The sequence below is a fragment of the Histoplasma capsulatum genome, genomic scaffold (assembly GCF_000149585.1).
Source record: "Histoplasma capsulatum NAm1 scaffold_11 genomic scaffold, whole genome shotgun sequence".
Lineage (NCBI taxonomy): Eukaryota > Fungi > Ascomycota > Eurotiomycetes > Onygenales > Ajellomycetaceae > Histoplasma > Histoplasma mississippiense.
In genome coordinates this window covers 17,628-33,527 of record NW_001813972.1, presented here as the reverse complement: position 1 = coordinate 33,527, position 15,900 = coordinate 17,628, and the positions used below count along the sequence as shown (strand labels likewise).

Genomic DNA, 15,900 nt, shown 5'->3' with positions numbered 1-15,900 from the left:
AAAACTCTTTGCCCTCCTGCTGCGATTTTTCGTTCTTAATTCAATAAAATTTTCGTTCTCCCCCCCCCCCCCCTTTTGTTGAAATGGGCTCCCTCGGATATCCCGATTTTAAGTAAGTTGTTCTTCGCGTATTATTGTTGGTGTTCTCTGTCAGTGGCGTTATTAGCGTGGTCACATGCTTCACTAGCTTGTTCCAGTATAGCATCATTCGCTGTTCGCTTGTTCTGTTGCCCTAGCTTTAACCCTAATCTCGTGACGTACAACAGTCGGATTCCGTGCGAACGTTGTGCCTGGTCCTTCCAGGGCAGAGGTGTTAGAGGAAGAGGAGGGTGTGGAGGAGGATGTGGGGGTTTTGGAGGTGTTGAGCTCCGGGGGCTCCGTGGCGGAGGGGTTGATTGGAGAGGAGTTGACGGGAGAGGAGCTGGCTGGAGAGCCAATGGAGGAGGTTGTGAAGGCGCCGGTGGCCGCAGTGCCATTGGCGTCTGTGGAGCAGGGGGAGCGGGTGCCCCGGACGGTGGAGGAGTGGGGGGAGAAGATGGGGGGGAATGCCTTCGTTAACCGGATGTGCCGGAGAATGGGTAGGTTGATGGGGGAGGGGAGGAGTGAGGAGGCAAATGTTCTGTGGGATAGGCATTTGCCTATACCTCTGCGCCCAAAATGGGTGCCGGTAATTTACGAATACGTGAGATTTGCGCTTCTAGCGTTTTTCAACTTGAGATTCGCGCTTTTGGCGTTTGGGAGTATGTTGGTTTTGTATTTGTCGTTCATTTTCTTGTTCAAGGAAGATTTCGAATGCCTGAGTGTTTAATATGTTTTCTTCCGGTTCCCATGTATCACCACTAGGTCCCCAACCTGTCCATCTCACAAGATATTCCGGAGGTTTGTTTTTTCGTTGTCGTTTTTCAAGAATTTCCTCAACTTGGTATTCTTCTTCGCCGTCGACAAGTTCCGGTCCTGGTTCTGGTAAAGCTCCATTCCTGCGGTTGTATGGCTCCAATAAAGAAACATGGAATACAGGATGGATGTTTCTATATGAAGGTGGCAGTTCCAGTTTGTACGCTTGTTTTCCGATGGTATTCAGAATCTTGAAGGGTCCAACATATTTATGGTCGAGTTTACGAACCGGGCGTAGTAATCGGAGGTTTTTTGCATTGAGCATGACGTAGTCACCTATTTTAAATTGTTGAGGCTTATGTTTTGCATCGTAATAGGTTTTCTGTGCTTGTCGCGCTTTTTGTAGGTTCTCGATGAGCTTGTGGCGTGTTTCCTCAATATGTTTCGCGCGGCTAGCAGCATGTATGGCAACCGGTTGTGGTGGTTTGCTGACGTTAATTTTCAAATCAGGTCGATATCCCATTAAGGCTTCCGCGGGTGCTATTCCAGTAGAGGCATGTTGAGAGGTATTGTAAACAAACTGTGCTAGTGGTAGCCAGCGTGCCCAGTCATCTTGATGATAGTTGACAAAGCATCGGAGATAATGTTCCAAGGTTTGATTCTGTCGTTCCGTTTGGCCATCTGTTTGAGGGTGAAAGGCTGTCGAAAGTTTCCGGCGTGCGCCTAGCATGTAACAAAAGGTGGACCAGTAATGGCTTGTAAACAGCGAACCTCGATCGGATATATGGTTTTTAGGTACTCCGTAAATTGTATAGAACTTGGTATAAACGATTTCCGCTAGCTCATCCGCTGTAATGTTTTTGGTGCAAGGAATATAGATCGTAAACTTGGTATATATATCCACAATCACTAAAATCGCATCGTAGGTTTGGTGGAGGAATGTAGAGGCTGGCAAGCCTGTAATAAAATCCATAGTAATGGATTCAAAAGGATTTGATGGTAAGGGAATTGTACCCAACTCTCCATATTGTCTGTGCCGTTTTGGCTTAACTCTTTGACAAGTATCACAAGTGGATATATAATCTTTGACATCCCTGACTAGCCCATGCCAATAGTATTTGTCCTGGATGCTGTCTATGGACTTTTTTATACCAAAGTGACCCCCCTGCGGATCATCATGGTTTGCACTGATAATTTCATCAATGAGTGCCTTTTGTTGAGGGACATATGCGCGACCATCAGCACGCAATATATCATCCTCAGAAATTGTCCATAGCATATTTTCAGCAACAGTCATACCCTTCTCTTTTACCTTCTCTCTTTGCTCAGCAGCAAAAGAATCAATCTTCTGTGCTTTACTCAGAAATGAGGTGAAGGATTCAGGCATTTCTGTATATGCTGAGTCCCCAAGAATAGCCTTATTGACTGCAATCCGGGGCATATATTGCTCAACGCGCATCAGAGGGGAAGAGTTTACGCGAGAGGTATAAGACGTCGACGTATGGAGCGCTTTTCGCTCATTAAAAGGAGCATTTTGCTCATTAGAGACCCGTGCACAGACTACATCAGAAGAAATATCATTTTGAAAAGAAGTATCAGCTTCCCAGCCTAGCTTAACTCCATGTTTCAGTTTCTGTTGCAGGGTAGGTAACATAGTTTGGCCATTATAGGCCTCACTGTAGTCTGCGCGACGACTGGGCCCATCAGCTGGATTCTTTGATCCAGGGCGGTGCAGTAATACAAAATCATAAGCAGATAAAGCTTCCGCCCATCTGGCCTGACGTCTGTTCAGTTCCTTAGTCGTCATAAAGTACTGCAGATTGGCATGATCAGACCAGACTTGAATTGGATACTGGCTTCCCTCCAGATAGTGTCTCCAATTCTTAAATGCTGCTACAATAGCCAAGAGTTCTTTATCATGAGTATCATAACGCGTTTCCGCATCAATCAACTTTCTTGACCAGAAGGCAACTGGATGCCAGTGCCCGTCATCCTGCAATTGTGACAGGATAGCAGCGACTGCAAAAGTGGACGCATCAGGTTCAATCTGAATACGCCGAGCTGGGTCAAAATGAGCTAATAAAGGAGCACGCATAAAGCGCGATTTGAGCTCATTGAAAGCGCTTTGGGCACTTTCTGTCCACATAAAAGTGGCTTTTCTTTCCCCTTTCTTGCTCCCTTTTGTAAGTTCGAATAATGGGGCTGCAATAGAGGAGAAAGACTTAATAAATCGCCGATAGAAGTTAGCAAAGCCCAAAAAGGATTGAACCTCTTTAATTGATTTAGGTGTAGGCCATTCCACAATAGTGGAGACTCTGTCTGGCTCCATCTCAATACCATTTGTACCTATAACAAACCCCAGAAACGAGACTTTGTCCACTTCAAACTCACATTTAGAGAGTTTTGCAAATAGATTCGCACGCTCGAGACGTTCTAGCACCTTAGTAACATGCACTTTATGTTCCTGCTTTGAATTGGAGAATATGAGAATGTCGTCCAAATAAACAACGCAACATATATCCAACAAATCAGACAAGGCATTGTTAATGTATGCTTGAAATGTCGCTGGAGCATTAGCTAATCCAAATGGCATAACTACATATTCAAAATGTCCATATCTCGTTCTAAAGGCTGTCTTCCAACGGTCTTTTGCCGCTATAAGTATGCGGTGGTAGGCATCTCGAAGGTCCAGCTTAGTGAATACCTTGGCTTTTGAGAGCCTGTCAAGTAATTCACTTATTAGAGGTAGAGGGTATCGGTTCTTGATGGTGATTCGATTTAACCCTCGATAGTCTACACAAAGACGGAGTCCACCATCTTTCTTGGGGACAAAGAGAATTGGTGCACCAGCCGGGCTACTGGACGGTTGTATCCACCCTTTGTCTAATGCATTCTTTAAATATTCTCTTAGGGCAGCTAACTCAGTTTCAGAGAGGTTGTATATCGGCATGAATGGAGGTCGCGCACCAGGCTCGAGATCTATGCGGTGTTCCGCCTCTTCTGGTCTTTGCGCGCTTATAGCAGCTTCTTCTGAGAAGATATGCGCGTATGGCATAACATAATCGGGTAGGCCGGTCGGCAAGTCCGAATATGCAGCCGAGAATACGCGTGGAGCATGCTTTGGGTCTTTTGAACATTCTGTAGGTAATACTACAAGCATTCCTACTCTGGCTCCGGTGAGAACTTCAGCTAAAACATCTTGTTCAGAAATAATTTGAGGCTGTTGTTCATCTCCAGAGCTTCTGAAGAAGAATTGTCCATCTGACCAATCTATAAGAGGATTTGTTTGTTTTAACCAAGGAAATCCTAACACAAGATTGTAGTCCTTCATTTTCATCGCATGGAAGGAATGAGATGTCTGCTGTGCATTACCCTTGTGATCAGTGACAGTGGTTGCAATGTTATACTCTCCAAAGGAGCGCATTATGCATCCATCAATCGATTTGACCATCTTGGTTTTGCGGTGAGCAGCTTCTAGATTGTGGTCTTTTGCCCAAAATTCATCGACACAGTTCACTTCTGACCCAGAGTCTACTAGTGCAAGCACTTTTTGCAGACTCTTAGGCGTAGTGATTTCCACTGTGACATTGAAACTTAAGGCATTTTTGCATCGACTTTCCGCGCTTATAGTTGCCATTGCGAGCTGAATGGCGCGCTTTAAGCGTTTTTTGAGTCCTTTGTGTTCTTCGTATCTTTCGCATTGAGTTTCGAGTCGGATTTAGTGTTCTTGGATTCATCTTTGGGTCGTTTGAAGCATGAATCGACGGTATGTCCTGGTCGCTTGCAATAACGGCAATATTTCGATCGGGTGGAGTCATCGGACTTTGTAGTGTCATTCCATCTGCGTTTGTTTTGTGGCTTATTACCAGCATTATTTCTGTTGTTAAAGCTTTGAGTAGGGTTTCTGAAGTTTGACTTCTCTTTAAGTTTCTTCCGTCTTTCTGGCAGATTTGATTCTGCTATTGCAAGTTTGTGAAGAGTGGCATCATAGCTTAACTCTTCTAGTTTGGTTGCATATTTGTCAAATTCTCGGCGAATGGAAGGTAGAACTTTCATGTAGAGGTGTGATTTCCGATGGTATTCGCTATAAGGATGCCGCAGACGCCCTTCAATTGATTGTAAATGTGAAGCAAATTGTTGAACTGTCTGATCTTCTTGTTGCTCTGTTTTCCAGTACTGTCTATCTGCATCTCGGAAACTTTTATCTGGATCGGTGACTTGACATTGCATCCAGCTAACAAATTCTTCCCATGGTGGCAAAATCCGCATATCATGTGTATGTTGATACCAACGTTGTTGCATCTCGACATTGAAATGAGTGACGGCTTCGATGACCTTCCGATGGTCGTGTTCGTTGTAATAATCAAGATCACTGGCATGGAAAGCGATAGCAGCTGTAACAAAGTTTTCAAATTCTTTCATGCTTTGGCCTCGGAACTTTTCCACATCTCTCCGAGGAGGGTGACCGCTCATGCCGGGATCTCGAAGTTCTAATTGCCAAAGTGGTACCCGACTACGTCTCCCACTGACAGTAGTCACGGCGCTTTCCACTAAGGTGTTGGGCGCTTGTAGCGTAGGCTCCGGTGGTCCGAGGATGCTTGTGGCGTTTTCGCGGTTACAATTCACGCTAGTTGCGTCTCTACCATGGTTCGGATGCGCTTCGAGTGTATTTCGGGTGGCTGGGATGGTTTCATCCAATTCTTGCAGTAAAGTATTGCACCGGTGTTGGAGTTCTCGCAATTCCTTCTCAGCCTGTAACTTCTTAATTCTCCTAGTCACAGCTATCTTCTCGGCCTCAATTGCATTCAGATCTTCAGAAGAGGTGTCCCCTTCTGAACTATGCTCAGAATCCAGTTCCATAGAAGAGGTTGATGCTTGTTGCACACTTTCAGTGGGCAGGGGTGCGCGTTTCGCGGTTTTCTTCACTGGTGTTTGTTGCTTCTGGTTCGGCGGTAGCACGAGTACGGCGGATGCTGCGGGTAGAGGCCATGACTATTACTCAACGGACCGTCTCTCGAAGATTGAGCGATTAGAAACTGTGAGGGGTGATGACAGTGTGAAGAGTGAATAGTAGAAGATAGTATAGAGTGTAGTGGAAGATAATAATAATTATAGTGGTAGTATAGTTGAAGTTGTAATTGTAGTTGTAGTTGTAGCTAATCGCTGAAGAGGAAAAGAAAGAGAAAGAAGATGTGCGAAATACATGCATCCATATATATATACATACAGAAATAGTGGTAGCGAGAGTATAATGGAAAGAGGTAAGAATAGACGAAGATATAAACAAAGATAATATAATAATAAGGAAATAATAAACGAGTGCATTACACATACATACAATTTACATCTGAATAGTTTCAGATTCTAAAAACAATTTTTAAACACAGCTCTTTCATAATATTTCTCTTTGAATTGTTTAGCAGATGATGATCATGTCATTTTATTCTAAATAAAAAAAATTAAAGATGTTAAGATAGCTTTAATCACAGTTGAAGAAACTTTGTTTTTTATAAATACTAAATCTTTCATCAGAATTTTTATACATTAAAAAAAGTTTATAATCAATTTTTCAAAAAATTTGCTTTTAGAATTTACTGAAATAAACACTATATTTTTCATTAAATAGAATGAGATTTTACAACTGTAAGAGAAGTTTCAAGAAAAGATTGCTGCAATTGCAATCAAAATTCTTATCATTAAATAATTGAAAGAAGATATTGCATCTCTTCAAAAGAAAATGAAAAATCTAAAAACAGTAAATATAATATTTATTAATTAAAATATCTTTTTAAGAATTGAACTGTGTTCTGTATTACAAATTCTGCTATCTTTCAATGCAATTAACAAGCTTAATAGTGTTATTTAGCATATTTATTCAGTGCTCTCTGTCAATACAGCTGAAACAAGTAAAAAATCTCTTGAAAGAATTGATGCAAGAGATTTCAATAAAAATAAATAAGTTAAAATTTCAATATTCTCAATCATTTTGAGACAGAATGTTTTGAAAATACTTTAAAATATGAGTGAGATCTCTTCTTATAATAATATTAAGAATCTGAAAAGAGTTAATTCTTCAATGAAAGTGGGTCAGTAATGTCAAGAAATGTTTATATCAGAAGCTTTAAAAAAAAATCTCTGTCTTTTTTAATAGATTTAGAAATTATTTTAATTAATTTCATATCATCATTTTAAACCTTTTTAAAAACTAGCATTACGAACAGCAGATTTACTGACAGATCTTTAATAAAAAATGATAAAGAAATAAAGAAAATCTTCAATACAATCAAACAATATATTCTTTATTTTAATGAAAATTTTACATTGTGATGTAAAGATAATTATTATAATCTATTTAAAACTGAGATTTTTTATTCAAAGTTGTTGCAAGAACTTGACTTCTGAGGAATTAAATCAAATGAATTTTATTTTAGAAAAAAGATAACATCATTGTTTAAAACTCAGTTTTTTTTCACAATTTCTCATTTAAAAAAAGATTAAAAAAGAACTCTGAATAATTTGAAACTTCAAAAATATACTATAATTCAGCAAATCTTTTCTCAAAATTGAAATATTCAATTTCATAAAAATTTCAATGACAATTGAAATATACAATTCTCTTCAAATTTGAAATCATCAAATCATCATTATTTTGAAAAAAACAATACTTCATCAATATCTCAGACTATAAACTGCAGTAAGTGAAGTGATTGTTTTTAAATTTTTTATTTAAAGATTTTTAAGAAAAGATTGCTAAATTGTTAACTCTAATATAAAATCTTTAAAATGAACAATTGTTGTTTTACAATTCTTGTTCGGAAGAACTAAAGAATAAAATAGAAAAAATATTGTTAGAAATTGAAATATCAAATCTTTTAACAATTGCTGAAGCTGCTCTAAGTAATGATGAGATATAAAAAATCAAAATACTAATTGTCAATCATCTAATAACACACAATCTCTTAAAACAATAAAAGATATATAACAATATTATAAAATCTTTAAAATTCTACAATTCTGTTAATTCTCTTCTTGATCAAATTTGTACATACAATAGTCAACTGGAATTAAATAAATTTTAAAACAGTATATTTGATTACATACAATCAATTCTTCTATAAAAATTTTATTTCTTTTAAAGATTTTATGATTATCTCACAGTCTTCTATATTAAGATTTTAACATCAGAGATTATAGATGATTTGTGAATAAAAATATATGATCATCTAAACTTCAATAACAATTGAAAGAGATTCAATAAAATTTCTTTCAAAAATGAAGTTAATCTGATAATACAATTCAAAGATATATTTACATTCTTTAAATTATTAAATCATTAAAATAGAGAAAGATTGAAGTTATGATGAGAATAGTTTAAAATCTGAAATATTTAAATAAACTATTTATATAAATATTAAATGAAATTCATTCAGTGTTGAATTCTTTTATAATGAGATGAGAATGAATAAATTAAATATTTCTTCTCTTTTTTAACAATTCTTCTATTTATTTTTTATTATCTTTTTTCTCTTAAAATTCTATTTGTTTTTATTTTTTTTATTTTTAAAAAAGAGGATTCTCTTTGTTTTCTTTCTGTAACGGGCGTACATCGATTAACGATCTAGCACTATCCTAAATACAGATTACGAACTGATTAAGGAAAGAAAGAGAAAAGAGATCAGAAGGAAGGGTCGTACGAAGGGGGTTCTTATAGAGGGGAGATCGGGGCGGAAGAATATCAGAAGCCGCCCCACAGTGGAGCACGGAGCGGAAGAACATTGAGGGTTACGCGGAAGAATTGTTAGAACTACGCGAGCGCGGAGCGTGAGGCAGAAGGAGTTATGCGGAAGAATCGTTAGAGCCTACGCGAGCGCGGAGCGCAATAACAGGGATGAGTAGGTGCAGGAGGGGAGTTGGTTGCGTAAGTTAACTACTAACGGGTGCTAACCCGTCATACTTTCTGATCTTTTTTTGTTTTTGTTTAGAAGAAAAAAAATAAGAAACAGTTGATGAAATTGTAATTAATTTTAACATAACAATTAGATTGTCAATCCTTGTTCTTAATCCTTAAGAATCATTCTACTCTAATCAATCCTTAGGGACCGCGGAGCTCTGAGGGCTTACGTAAGGTTCCCTACTTGCTTCTTATAGGGGTAATCACGTGCGGGTGAGGGCCACCCGGGCAGCTATCATAGGCTACCTGTTACGGACTAGCGTACCACACATATATGCCTCTAGCTTGCCTACATACTAATAAGACGTCCCACGATTAGAGGGATCCTGCGAACACCTTTCGCAATAACCGCTGTCCTTGGTTATACAGTTTAACCCCACATAAAAATGGCGTTGAGGGATGTTTTTAATTAACACTCCTATCATATGTGTGGATCTGTACATATGGATGTGATGTTTTCGCACTGATCCGTCTTGGGGGCGACTAGTGCCCAACAGTTACCAGATACTCCGGTAGTGATCCCGCGTTTATTAAGCAGGTAGCCATTACTCTTGAGCATTAAAACAATAATAGAAAGATCATGACAGAATTAAGCTTTGTACTGCACTGTACTTACAATCTGTGTTGCTAAATTCATTGAACCACATCCTCACTTAGTAGGGACTTCATCTAGGCTAGACAATTGGTCTTGCAAACATGGCAAACAAATATATTGATGGGTTCCTTTTAGGTAGGCCACCCCCCAATCATCTCACCTCCACACAAATATTTCAGTACCCGGCCCGATCCTGCCCATGCGCCATGGTTTTATCGTTGAGTGGCTGGAACAACATGGCATTTTCAATCCTGCGGTTGACGTGCAAGATTTGCATGGGATCCATATTCCTCGTATTAACACCAAAGTCAGCTGCACCGCCGTCTGGCTTCTTTTCTTCAAATGGCCACCAATAACATCTACGCTCAGGCAAAGAGTCGAGGTCCACACACGACGAGTCGATCGTGACTTACACGCATCCGCAATTCTCACAAAATTTGAATGAGATATCTCTATCTCCCCAAATGTACTGGGAGAGTTTGGCGCCTTCTTTCATGTCCCATTTGATTTCGTTCACTTTGTAGTAAGCCCAAGCGGCTGCGTAGCGCCGACAGATTGTACATTGACATTCGTTGATTTCCTCTGGTTGATGAGGCACGATCACGGTGATGGCGCCACAATGGCAGGTGGATTTGATTGATTTGTCCGCCATCTTTACCGAAGGTCAGACCAGAGCGGAGTGAGACAAAACCTTGGAAAGGTTTGAGTTGGGGCACAGCGACTGTGGCTCCAGTAATTGTTTCTTTTCAAGGGACGAATCTTTTATTGTCGGGGAAGAAAAAGTGAAGCCATTGACAGATTCTCAAGATTTAAGAGTTTCTAATTCTTGAAAACTAGTATTTGTGATGGAAGTGGAAGCTTGGTTCAACACTGCTTGAAGAGGTGGCCCACGGTCGTGCGGCCTCTTTGCAATCCAAAACGCCCCCTCATATCTATTGAATTTTATTCAAATATTGACTATAAATTACTGAATATCAAGAAATTAATTCAACGATATAATGCAACGTGATAATGCAACCACTGGGCGACTTAGGCCTCCAGGAAATACGATACCAAACGGGGGAAAACCGCGCGTGAAACCAATGAACATCATCCGCGAGTTTACAAACGAGGAAATCTGATCAGGACGTACCGTACCGTTCTAAATGGCAGGTATGATTGGCATGGAACGCGATTGGGAGCATCATGCCGCGGAGAAAATCGGAGGAAATCAGGGTGCTTGCTTGGCCTTCTCTTTCCGACGGTAAGAGCTCAACACAATCCAGGTCTTCTGATGTGGTGTTAGTTGTTTTTGACCCTCCATTTGGATGCCCATTAATGTTCACAAAACGCCCACGGTCTTGCGATGTTTTAGGTTTGAAGTCAATCTTGGGTTGAGGAGAAGGAACGGTTATCGACATTCAGTTATCTATGCTGATATTAATGTAGCGTCAACTATTGAGCACTAACTACGAAACTCAACGGAATCCTCCCTTCAAGCATCAGCTTCAACTGCCACTCTCCTACTTCGTCTTTCATTGGAGCGGCGACTTGCAATTGAATGCATTAAATTGGGGCGTTGCGAAGGCCTCAATAAGATTTTCAGCAGAGGCCCAGGTGCCCAGGCCACACAACGCCAAAGCGCCAATCAGGTAGAGAAGATTGAAGACGTTCAACCACCAACGGTCGCCAAAGAATCCACGGATCAATCGCTTCAATCCTTGATCATTTGTAAGTACCTCGCCGGTTACCGGGTCAAAGCCTTCTTCTTCACGCACAGCATTGCGGAGAGTTTGGTAACCGATATGCAGCAATGGTGGAAAAGTGTAAGTAAAATTGAGGATGCACGTAGCTGCTACGATGCCCGTAAAACCTGAAAAATCGGGAATAGCGGCTGCGATGATGAATGCAATAGACCAATAAATTGGAACAACGAACAACCATAACAGCTTGCCCTTCTTAAGGAAAATCGGAGGCGCATGGAAGAATTCAACCAATATGTTATTGTAAAACACTGGGGCTAAATGTCAGAATGCATCTTTGAGCTTCAAGCGTGATCAACAGAGGACTCACCTTTGATGCCAATATTACCATACAGAATGGCGGCAATCAAAGCCGACACAATGGCTAGAGAATTCCCAGCTGTCTGTACCTGATATGCGGAGATTCCTAAGTACGACGGATTCTGAATATACTGGCCCTGAAATCCGTACATGTAGAGGCCGTACATCATGTAGACAAGGTAGATGAAGAGCTGTGCACCCCACATCCCTTTCAAGAAATCGCGTGGGCGCTTGACCTCAGCCAGAAATTCGGGAAAGATCATCGACCCACCGTATGAATACACAGCTTGCATTGCACCGTTCAATGAAGCACCAAACCTCGCTGGATTTGGCAAGCCCCCACTGTGCATCACAGGAGGAGGGTTTCCTTTGTGGACTTGATCCACCAGGTTTGGGTATAGAGTAGCACCCGCAGAGCTGGCGACAGAGGAGTAGAGCGGGGGCGAATGAGCTGCTCCTCCCATAGTCACAAAAATGACTAGGAGGTTGATGAAAACAGACAGGTTTGCGAGCCAGGAGAATCGCTGCAATGTCTTGATTTGGCCAAACACAAATCCCGCCAGGGCCCACACCAAGCAGCAGATAGCATAGCATAGTTTAAATTTAGACACCTCCGACAACGCTAATCCGTTCGAGATAACAATCGCGCCGACATTACATAGTAGCTGGATCGCCTGGAGGCCGTTCAACATGTATCGGGCCCACGATCCATATATACGATAGCCTAGATCTCCAAAGGACTTGACCGGAAACTCGTACGAATCGACGCCTACCACAAGAAATTGGAACGTAAATGATAAGTTTCGACTTGCTTGAGAATTGCAATTGAAGGGGAGAAAGAGTATATTGCATACCCATAAAACAATCCCACAACAAATACCCGGAGAAGCCTGCCATGGCGCCGAACACTGTATAGAGAGCCGTGCCAGGCCTTGGCGGGATTAGTATCACTTTGTATAGGTGTCTCCTTTAAGTAGATTTTCACTCACCCCCAGCCAGTTGTTGCAAACGCGTAGGGTAGGCCAAATGGCCCGAAAATATCCGTTGTGATGAGATAAAAGACGGCACCGGAGCTTGCCGTGCGAAATGCCCGGGAGGCATTGATCCATTCTTCATCAGTAATATTCATGCGCTGTGCGTCATCGGACGTGTTGACCTTGGTCAACTCGTATTTCTCTGTCTCTACATTTTGTAAATTGGGGATCAAATAAAAAAGCAGATTCTTCCCAGCTGTCGTCTTCGGCATCTGGTCTTGATCGGCGCGTGTGAGGTTCGCGTAATGCTGGTACTCCTGGAACGTGACGGCTGAATCGTGCAGCTTGCGGAACTTCGGCGGAATGGCACGCTGCTCCAAGTGCTTCCTTGCTTCTTTGCCCTCATCTTCGGGTGTGGAAGCATGCGCCATCTTCTCTTCGGTGACATCCATGATTGCGAATTTCTCCGTCCTGTCCTTGTCGCTTCGATCCACCTTTTCAGTATAAAAACGAGAGCAACATCAATAGGGTGGATGGGGCGAAGGGGAGGTACGGGAATAATAACTGTCGATGTGTGGTCTAGGGAAAGCGGATAACGCAGGGTATCAATTTCGACTTCTTGGGTCCGCGGAAGTTCGGAGATGCATATGACATTCAAGGCGATATCCGGTTACAGGCCATCCATCCCCAGGCATGAGAAGAGCGTGATTGAGGAGAGATACAACTCCAACAGAGTGGAGCCACGCCGTTAAGACCCTGGCACGCACTAGCATTGCTTGTTTGAACTTGGCTTTACTTGGCCGTCTTGGCTGTGGGGATTGAAGGAAGAGACGGAACGAGAGCTCACTTTGATCAATCGCTTTCAAGAATCCAGGTCGCCTAAACGGGGAGAAGCAACAATGTAACCTTCCTAAGATGGCCTAGGTCAGGAGGCGTCAGATTTTACCCAAAACGGCTAACTGTGTCGCGAACCAGGAACAAGCGGGCCCTGCCCTGGAGTTGTGTCAGTACATGCTTCATTCCCTCCGCCGCCTGCTATTTATTTCCCTCCACAGTCAAGAAATGCCATGACCAGCAAGTAAAACTTCTTCCTCCGGGCAGCTGCTATGAACCGAGGCCCGTTCAGTCTGGTGGTCGTATCTTAGTGTCTCGGTGCTAGTTCCTCTCTTGTTCTAAAAAACGCGCTAAGAACAACGACCATTGCGGGTCGCAGATTCTCAAAACTGGGGAACCCTGCCGGCCAAGGAAGTCAAGCTGAATGACTTGAGGTTGCAAGCGGCGAAAATAAAACTGCAACGTGAACTAAGGTTTGCTGCATGCAGGCGGTGATTAAGCAGATGGTGATTGTGACTTGAGTAAATTAACAGGCGTCTCAAGTCGGCCAGGCACTTATACCAACGCTGCTTCTCGAAGGTCACAGGCTTTTCCAGCGATGGTGAGCTGGGCACCTCATCGGCTGCGATGAAGCCAAACATTATACCGGAACAAGCTAATCTTCGTTTCTTCGCTTTCAATACGAGAAAAGGTGAGACAAGGCGAAACGATGCAAGTTCATCGCTTCAATACGAAAGAATCGGAATAGGATCGCCTTAGTGCTGTTAACAAGTTGCACCTTAGCTAGTCCCAACTAGTGTCTCACTGCTGTCTAGCCATCGACTCTCCTCAAGACGTATCTCCGGCTACAGCCCATCAAATAGTCGATATTCTCGCACACTGTCACCCTCTCGAATTGTCCATGGCTGTCGCTGACAAGCTCCACCGTCCTGGGCAACGCTGGACATGTAACCTGGCTCATCATATATAACTTATACCCATGTGCCAGGTCCATGGTAACGATGCCGTAACGAACCGAAAAGTTGACTTCGTATATCCTAAATGGCTGATTTCAATGCGCATCAAAGAAACACTCCCAAAGAGACAGGCCACCGCACCGCTCCACGCTGAACTTGCCAGGGCTTGTTGCGTGGGTAACCGCCGCGTCAAACAGACGTTTACGCATTTGTATTCCGCGAGAGCTGCTGGGAACTTGCGGCATCCAGCCCGTTGCGGGATTAAAATCGCTTGGCTACCAATAACGCCGTCGTGCGCGCAACAGACCAGAGCCCAGGGCGAAGGGAAAGTGATTGTTGCCCAAACCTGAGCATGTTGGATCGATTCAACACCGCCAGCAGAGTGGTATTGAGGAGTCATTCGTTCTAGGACTAGATTCTCTCTTTCTAGTGACATCCGCGTCTCAATCTGCATTGTGAGCAATGTTTCACTCTCACCAGCTCACTAACATGCAACATAGCATCGCACCCAGAGAGCGCCAGACCTGCGAGAGTCCTGTCCAGCTTGCTGATCTCTCAGAGGCCGCTCCATCCGCCATTCTCTACCTTCGCCCTGCTCAAGTGATAAATCGTACATCAGCACTATGAGGCCGCAACCCTTACAGCACAATCTAGTTGGCGACCTTAAAGAACCTTTCCGGATCCGGCTGTAAAAAAAAGGGGCGGGGGTGAGTGCGAAGACCACGCAGCGGTCGTTGTAGACGTAAACAAGAGCCAGGAAATTTAAGGCCCACCATCTCAAACAACCGTCAATGAAGTCGCACTTGATGTGAGCGAGTACATTCTGGATATGAGAAGAACGATTCTCCGGCAGGAGTCGGTTGTGCAAGTGAAAAATCGTAGCCGTCTTCTAAAACGTCGATTCCTTCTGGTATTTTTATGAAATTAGGCATCAATGAGCAAATAACTTCATATTATTAGCCGACGTATGGGGGTTCTCCTGGCGATGACTCTTAGAACTCGATTGGTCTTGGTGATGACGGTGGACAGCGGGAGAACATCAATGGTCCAAAAGCAATGCATCCCCAGTTGAATTAAGCAAGCCACAGCACGAATCTTCTCATTCTTCATGTTGATTTATATGTCCATCGATTATCGATTAGTTCACGAATCCCTTCCATCAAATCTGGGGCAGTTCAGTTATTGGATCCAAAACATAGACTTCCGCCATACCCCCTCCATTCGACTGTGTCCTTGCACTAAGCGGAAGCCACGCTGAGCCTGGTATGCCTTGACAGTAGCTTCAATTTAGCGGTGTTCCCCTTTTGCAGAACACATCCGTGACCAAGCGGCTTACTGAAAGAGCCAGAACTTTAGGTTAGAAAACAGGTAGACATGTGGAAGTTGGCATTGACAAGTCAAAAGATACCCTCGATGGTACGTCTAATATTTCCAGGAGATTTGGTGTCTCAAGGCGGTATGTTGTACCGACTGCTTCTCGTCGTGGAAGGTTAGATTGCGTGAGTTCCGTTATAAGAAAAAAACTATGTTTGCAGGTTTTTTTCTCTGTATTCTAGTTTGTTTCTATTCTAACAATACACAAGAGATATGGCCACATCTGAAGTGTCACCCGCCTTCCGCTCATTAGTACCATATAGCACATCCTGGGATGCTAGGAAGTTGACCACGGTAGGTGGCCAAAGCACGAAGAGCTCCGGACGGCGATCTACCATAT

General features: G+C 42.6%; 2 protein-coding genes across 2 annotated transcripts; both read right to left on the bottom strand.

The window, feature by feature from the left end:
- Nucleotides 1–697: 697 nt before the first annotated feature.
- HCAG_08279 (hypothetical protein) lies at nt 698–6,043 on the bottom strand (the record flags this gene model as incomplete). Its single annotated transcript, XM_001536447.1, has 4 exons — nt 698–3,036; nt 3,226–4,518; nt 4,701–5,826; nt 6,038–6,043. 4 exons carry the CDS (start codon nt 6,041–6,043, stop codon nt 698–700), a joined length of 4,764 nt encoding a protein of 1,587 aa, XP_001536497.1.
- A 4,851-nt stretch (nt 6,044–10,894) lies between these two features.
- On the bottom strand, nt 10,895–12,848 carry HCAG_08278 (predicted protein; the record flags this gene model as incomplete). The annotated part of the gene is made up of 4 exons (XM_001536446.1): nt 10,895–11,379; nt 11,433–12,191; nt 12,277–12,353; nt 12,412–12,848. 4 exons carry the CDS (start codon nt 12,846–12,848, stop codon nt 10,895–10,897), a joined length of 1,758 nt encoding a protein of 585 aa, XP_001536496.1.
- Between the last annotated feature and the right edge of the window lie 3,052 nt (nt 12,849–15,900).